The sequence below is a fragment of the Cornus florida genome, unplaced genomic scaffold, assembly GCF_030987335.1.
Source record: "Cornus florida cultivar Cherokee Brave unplaced genomic scaffold, ASM3098733v1 CherokeeBrave_3.0.0_Hap2_Chr09, whole genome shotgun sequence".
Taxonomy (NCBI): Eukaryota; Viridiplantae; Streptophyta; class Magnoliopsida; order Cornales; family Cornaceae; genus Cornus; species Cornus florida.
In genome coordinates this window covers 75,034,189-75,041,836 of record NW_026775579.1, presented here as the reverse complement: position 1 = coordinate 75,041,836, position 7,648 = coordinate 75,034,189, and the positions used below count along the sequence as shown (strand labels likewise).

Here is a 7,648-nt window from a genome sequence, read left to right as displayed (position 1 = left end):
CATTTGCTTCAGGATGACACAACTGTGATTTGCTCAGTTGCAGTCAGATCCGGTGAGTTCAAAGCTAGAAAAATTCAAATATAGCAAACGGTGACCACGATTCGGTGAAGTTGAGCCCAGATCTAACGGAATTTGCATCGGTGACGCTCAGATCTGTTTCGGTGTTCGTAATTGATGCCTTTGCTTCGATCCGGAATCATGATAGGGGGTAAGAACTCCAATACGGTAGGGAACGTCCAGTAGGTGAAACTTGATGAGTTGATGAGCATGATCGAAGCTCTCCGGAGAGAAAATGCAGATTTAAGGACTGAAATGCAGCGTCAAGAAGCTCCAGTAATTCCGCGACCACTCCCGGTAGGAGAAGAAGCTGCACATACTGATGTGGCACATCACGGCGAGGAGGTCGAAAACAATCTGATAGATCCTCACTGCGAGGAAATCCGGAGAGACGGTTTGCCGCTAAATCTTCGTCGTATTGATGATCGTGAAGGATCGACTCACGTGGATCCACGGTGTGAGCAAATCAGGCGAAACGAAGCAATGACTTTTGATCCACATCAAGAAACGCTCAGCCGAGGTGAAGCAATAGAGTTGGATCGTCACAAAGCTATGCCTCTATGGCGCAGAGACTTTGCTGAGGATAGATCATTCGATCCGACTTATCGGCCTTCTATGACGACGTTCGACTATCACAGCTCAGAGAGGAGGTCTATAGACCAAAAAGCAACCGCAGGGTTCCAAAGGGAAAATGAAGCACTCCGTTCAGCAGCTCGAATGGTTGATTCACCGTTCACCGATGAGATTCTGAATGCTCCGAGTCCGAGGAAATTTTCCATGCCTGTTTTTATTCTGTTCGACGGAATGAACGATCCGATCGATCATGTGTATCACATCCAGTTGAAAATGGCTCTGAACACTGAGAATGACTCTTTAATGTGTAAGTGCTTTCCTACAAGTCTAGCTGGACCAGCTCAAAATTGGTTCAAGAACCTGCCGAGGGGCTCAGTGGATAGTTTCCGAAGCTTGTGTGATCAGTTCATAAGCCAATATTACGGAAATAAGCGTCTAGCGAAGGATATTTCGAGCCTATTTACAATGAAGCAGCATGCTGATAAGCGTCTCCATGCTTTCCTAACCAGGTTTAACCTTACCAAGAGTATGGTGATTGAATGTCACCCTTCAACGGCAGTTCAAGCATTTATACTGGCCATGACCCATGGCACCCCATTCCACACAAGCCTGGTGGTGAACACGCCGAAAACTATAGATGAACTTAATGAAAGAGCCGATGGATTTGTACGCTTGGAAGAAGAAGAGGCGGTAAATGCTCGGAAGACATCCGTCATATCCACGGAAGAAAAGACCAAAGCAAAGATCAGGCAAAAGCAGGTTCAGCCGCAGCGCTCCTCGTGGAAATCTGAGAAGAGGGCCAGAGAGGAAGAGCTGGTTACTCCATTGAAAGTTACCTTAGCAAGACTGTACTAAGAAAATAAAGATAAGTTCCGACCTCCTTTACCAATCAGACAACCCTTCGAACAGAGGGATCAGTCTAAGCACTGTGCATTTCATTCTGACTTTGGCCATCAGACTAACGAATGCAGGAACCTAAGGAGACAGGTAGAGATGCTGATAGCCAGAGGGGAGTTCGCAAGTTATATTCAAGGCCCAGCGGTGCAATAAAACTGACCAATGGAGCACGTGAAGAGGAATCAGAAGTCAAATTCTCACAACACGCAACCAGTTCGAATAATCAATGCAATTCACGGTCGGCCAGAGCCTGTTGAAGAGTCAGATGAACTGCTTCGAACATGCATTCGCCAGGCACAGATGAAGAGAAGGATAGGCAGTGTAAACACTCTGCACCAACAGAGCGCATCAATGTAGATAAAGTTTGACGGAACAGATCTATTGCGTGTTCAGATCCCTCATGAGGACCCGTTGGTCGTAAGTTTGACAGTGGCCCAATGCTTGGTGCACAGAATTCTGATTGATCCTGGAAATAGTGCGAACATTATGCCAAGGGACACATTTGATCGGCTCAAGATCAAACGGGATCGGCTGAAATCCACCGGAAATCCTTTACTAGGGTTTGATGAAAAACGAGTGGAGCCTATTGGTACGGTGGAGGTAGCGGTACATGCTGCCGAGAGGGTTCTGATGGAAACCTTTGTGGTTGTTGAAATCTATCCCTTTTACAATCTTCTGATGGGCAGAGGGTGGATCCACAGAGTTCAAGGTGTTCCTTCCACTTTGCATCAGGTGATGAGATACCTGGGGCCAGACGGGACCAAAGTGATTGACATTCATGCGGACCAGGTTGCAGCAAAAGAATGTTATTCAGTAACGCTGAAACATGCCGGAAAAGGGAAAGCTCCTATTCGTTCAGCAAGTCCGAGATAGCAATTACAAGAGCCTCCCTCCAAGTAGAATGGGGAGGAGGAGCCAGTGGACTTGACTGAAGAACCCCTGTTTGATGTGCAGATCGATCAGTTCCGACCGGAACGAACAACCAGAGTGGGGGGACGACTCGCTGAGGAGGAGAAGCAGGAGTTAATTAATTTCTTATCTCAAAACGCAGACGTGTTTGCGTGGAGTCACCTAGACATGCCAAGGATTGATCCTTCCGTATCTTGTCACTCTTTGAACGTTAATCCCAATGCAAAACCTGTAAAGCAGAAGCAGCGACGGTTTACTCCCGAGCGCAACCGGATCATTTCTGAGGAGGTTGACAAGTTGCTTGATGCGGGGTTTGTAAGAGAAGTGTACTACCCTGACTGGTTATCAAATGTTGTCGTTGTGCAGAAGAAAAATAGGAAATGGCGAGTGTGCATTGATTTCACCAATTTAAACAAAGCCTGTCCGAAGGATAGCTTCCCGCTGCCAAAGATTGATCAAATGGTGGATGCAACTACTGGTATGAGCGTTTGACCTTTTTAGATGCTTATTCAGGTTATAATCAGATCCCCATGGACCCTGCTGATGAAGAAAAAACTTCTTTCGTTACCGAACGCGGGACGTATTGCTACAAAGTCATGCCATTCGGACTGAAGAACGCCGGAGCAACTTACCAAAGACTTATTAGCAAAATTTTTAAAGGACAAATAGGGAAGACGGTGGAAGCTTACATTGATGACATGGTGGTAAAAAGTAAGAAGAAAGTTGACCATGTGAAACATCTACGAGATGTATTTGATGTGTTGAGGCAATATAGAATGAAGCTCAATCCAACCAAGTGCTCATTCGGTGTAAGTTCTGTCCAATTCCTGGGGCACGTGGTTAATCTCAGAGGCATCAAGGCAAGCCCTGCCCAAGCAGAAGCTCTGACTAAGAATGCCGAACCAACAACAGTCAAAGAAGTGCAAACACTTAAGGGACGGATCGCTGCATTGAGCCGGTTCATTTCCAAATTGTCAGATCACTGCAAACCATTTTTTGACATAATACGAAGCCACGACAGACAAGTTTGGGGGGATGAACAGCGCCTAGCGTTAACTGCTATGAAAAGGTATATACAGAACCTTCCGGTCCTGTCAGCCCCAGAACTGGGCGAAAAATTATTTTTATATCTCGGAGTATCCAGTATCGCGACAAGTGGAGTTTTGATCCGCTATGCAGAAGGGAAGCAATATCTAGTGTTCTACGTTAGCAAGACAATGACTGAGGCCGAAAGACATTATTCAAAGGCAGAGCGGGTGATACTCTCGCTAGTGCATGCGAAAAGAAAGCTCAGACATTATTTTGAATCCCATCCTATCATCGTTCTAACCACTTTCCCTATCAGAATAATCCTGCACAAACCAGATCTCTCAGGAAGAATGACGAAGTGGGCCATAGAGTTAAGCTTATTTGATATCACATACGAACCCAGAACAGCAGTCAAAGGGCAAGCGGTGGCAGATTTTTTACTAGAATGTGATTCAGAGGACATGGAGGAAGACCTTCGTGGTTGCTTATGGAAACTCTTCGTCGATAGATCCTCAAATCAGATGGGTGCAGGCATTGGGATCAAACTACAAACGCCAGAAGGTACATCATTAAGTCAAGCACTTCGGCTTGAATTCGGAGGCACGAACAATGAGGCGGAGTATGAAGCATTGCTGGCCGGAATTACGCTTGCCAAGGAGTTGAAGGTCAGGAATTTGACTGTTTTTAGTGACTCGCAGTTAATCGTTCGGCAGGTGAATGGCGAATATGAAACCAAGGATGAAACGATGGAAGCATATCATTCTGCTGTTATGCGGGAGGCCAAAAATTTTGAAAAAATTGAATTCATTCAAATTCCGAGGGACCATAACGAGGATGCCGATAGGCTAGCATGTAGTGCCTCGGGTTCGGGAGAAACATTGGCAAGGGTGATTCCAGTAGGAATATTAAACCAGCCATCCATTTTTGAAGAACCTTCGGGTTCAGATCCTTGGCAAGTGAATGTTATTCCATATGAGCCAAACTGGGTTGATCCGATTATAACTTGCATCCGGGATGGTACTCTGCCTGAGCAAAGAGATGAGGCTAGGAAAATCAAAGCGAATGCTGCGAAGTACGCCGTAGTGCATAACCAGTTGTACAGAAGATCTTTTTCCGGACCGTACTTAAAGTGCGTCACCCCCACAGAGGCTCGGTAGATACTACGAGCTATTCATGAAGGTGTATGCGGAAACCACTCAGGGGGGAAATCTTTAGCGCACAAAGCAATGACGCAAGGGTACTTATGGCTGAGCATGTCAGGAGATGCGGAGGAATTGTCCAGAAGGTGTGATAAGTGCCAAAGGTTCGGACCACTGATTCACCAACCACCTGAGGACTTGCACGTAATGGCCACACCATAGCCTTTCGCATAGTGGGGGATGGATATAGTTGGTCCTCTACCAACTGCAAAAGCTCAGAACAAGTATGTGTTGCTAGCTACAGATTAATTTACTAAGTGGGTGGAAGCAGAGCCCTACCCGAGCGTTACTCAAACTCATGTGAGACGATTCATTTGGAGTAATATTATTTGCCGGTTTGGTGTTCCGAGGTCAATCGTCTTGGATAATGGGACCAACCTTGACAGTAAGCAAGTAAGAGGGTTGTTGGAGGAATATAGAATTAATCAAAAGCTGGCAGCAGTAAGTCACCCCCAGGCCAATGGACAGGCGGAAATCACAAATAGAACAATCTTTGCTTGTATCAAGAAGAAGCTTGAAGAAAAGAAAGGAAAACGGTTAGATGAACTACCGAACGTCCTATGGGCTTACAGAACGACTCCAAGGCGACCAACCAGAGAAAGCCCATTCACCATGACGTATGGTACCGAGGTAGTTATACCAGTCGAGTACTTGGTTCCGACTGTTCGAAGCTTGGCATGGAACCGAGAGCATAATGACAGTATGTTGAGGTTTAACCTCGATTTGTTGGAGGAAAAAAGAGATGCAGCGGCGGTTAGGCTCGCATCCTACCAGTAGACGCTTGCGAATAGCCATAACAAACTTTAGACGGGGTAATCTGGTTTCGAAAAAGAAGGTAGGGAAAGTCAAAAAGATGATGCCACCACGGGAAGGTCCATACAGAATTGCAGAAGCCATAGGAAAGGGGGCATATACCTTAGAGACCATGGCCGGAAGGCTGGTTAACAAGCCTTGGAATGTTATTTCTCTGAAGAGGTATTATCAATAAAAAGTTGAATTTCAATATTGAATTTTGTTCATTTTCAATTGAATGCAGGTGAATGTACAAGTTTTTTAGATTTATAAAAATAATATTCCTTTTTAAGAGGTTGAGAAAGTAAAAATGGCAAAGCCAAGTGGCAAGTGGCATTCTAGCCGAGCGCCAGGCGCCTAAGCAAAGTAAGTGGCAGCTGGCACTATGAGCCGAACGCCAAACACTTGCCAAGAAATAAAAGGCCAAGTGGCAAGTGGCATTCTAGCTGAGCGCTAGGCATCTAAGCAAAGTAAGTGGCAGCTGGCACTATGAGCCGAACGCCAAACACTTGCCAAGAAATAAAAGGCCAAGTGGCAAGTGGCATTCTAGCCGAGCGCCAGGCACCTAAGCAAAGTAAGTGGCAGCTGGCACTATGAGCCGAATGCCAAATACTTGCCAAGAAATAAAAGGCCAAGTGGCAAGTGGCATTCTAGCCGAGCACCAGGCACCTAAGCAAAGTAAGTGGCAGCTGGCACTATGAACCGAACGCCAAACATTTGCTAAGAAGTAAAAGGCCAAATGGCAAGTGGCATTCTAGCTGAGCGCCAAGCACCTAAGCAAAGTAAGTGGCAGCTGGCGCTATTAGCCGAACGCCAAAAACTTGCCAAAACAAGTAAAAGAATGAAAGTGGCAAGTGGCGTTCTACCCAAGCGCCAACCACTCAGCAAAATAAGTGGCAGCTGACACTATGAGCCGAACGCCAAAAAATTAGCTGAAAGCAAACCACTGACATATAGGGAAGAACCAGATCAGATTGTTGAAACAAAGTATTTACAGAAAGAGTTTGATCAGAAGTCGGCCATCTCATTAATAATAATGTTTAAAGAGTTACAAAAATGATGAGGTATACAGATGGCAGAAATACAAAAGAAGGAAAGTCAATACATCAAAAAGGTTCTAACTAAGAAGCGTTTGCCTCGTCAGCCTCTTGATGGTGCTGAACGATCTCCTCATTATTGTTGGTATCACCATCCTCACGAGGAAGAGAGTCGAGGTGAATGACAGAATCGTTCTGTTGAGTCCTACCCTCAATAACATTGGAAGAATCATTCGGCTGAGGGTTATCTTTAGCAGTAGTAACAGATGGAGTCACGGTGGACAGAGGAAGAATGTCCAAAGTCAGAGCAGCAGAAGAAGTAGGAGTGATCCGGGAAGAGGCAATCTCTTGGCACTCATCAAATATGCCCTTAGCAGTGGTGGAGTCTAGATCGGCATAAGTACCCGGAGGGTCAATCTCCAGTTCTTTGTCAACATCATCAGGGGTAGAACCAGTCTGACCCTCATCTGAAACACGATCGGCATAACCCTCTCGGAACCCCTGAGCATATCTGAGGGCCCTAACTCTAGAAAACCGAGCATGCAGAGCTAGCATACCACCGTTTACCCTACTAATGGTGTCGAGTAAAGCATTGCGCTCGTCCAAAGCCCTTTTCTCAAAGGCCATCCGAGCGGATTGCTCATCACTCAGAAGGCGTAGAAGTTCTTCCTTTTCAGTTTTAAGGGATTCCCGCTCGGTATGCCAGACGCTCTTTTCGAGCTGCAATGCATTCCTCTCATCCTGAAGAGAGTCGGTCTCCTTCCTCAGCGAGTCCCTCTCCTTTTCAACCTTACTAAGCTGAACCATCAACCCGGTTTTCTGAGCAGCCAAAGAATCCTTCTCCTTGTTCGCTGCATTAAGGCTGTCAGAGAGCGCACGAGCCTTGTCGTTCACAAGCTTAACCTACTTCTGCATAGCCATCATCCTGTACAGGGTCTGTAGAGATATATAGGACAACTGGTTAAGCCGAGCAGATGGTTAGAAGAAACTAAGTGTAAAGACTGTATAAAGACTTATTGACTAAGAGGCAGAAGTTACCTCCATGGCAGATAAGGGAAATCGGCTGAACACTTCCCTCTGAGACAGACCCTTGGCTGCCTTAATGTCCTTGGGAGTCCACATGCTCCTGTAGTATGCCATAGCGGTCTGACTATC

General features: G+C 46.0%; 1 protein-coding gene across 1 annotated transcript; it reads left to right on the top strand.

Annotated features, from left to right (window-relative positions):
• Positions 1-1,689: 1,689 nt before the first annotated feature.
• LOC132272883 (uncharacterized) lies at positions 1,690-2,956 on the top strand. Its single transcript, XM_059773960.1, has 4 exons — positions 1,690-1,848; positions 1,921-2,385; positions 2,482-2,819; positions 2,950-2,956. Exons 1-4 carry the CDS (start codon positions 1,690-1,692, stop codon positions 2,954-2,956), a joined length of 969 nt encoding a protein of 322 aa, XP_059629943.1.
• The last annotated feature ends 4,692 nt before the right edge of the window (positions 2,957-7,648 follow it).

Excerpts from the sequence above, each read along its gene's own strand:
- LOC132272883 (XM_059773960.1), top strand. The coding sequence starts at position 1,690 with ATGGAGCACGTGAAGAGGAATCAGAAGTCAAATTCTCACAACACGCAA. Across the intron at positions 1,849-1,920 it reads TGAAGAGAAGGATAGGCAGT|ATCCCTCATGAGGACCCGTT; the intron begins GTAAACACTCTG and ends TTGCGTGTTCAG. Across the intron at positions 2,386-2,481 it reads GGAAAGCTCCTATTCGTTCA|ATCGATCAGTTCCGACCGGA; the intron begins GCAAGTCCGAGA and ends TTTGATGTGCAG.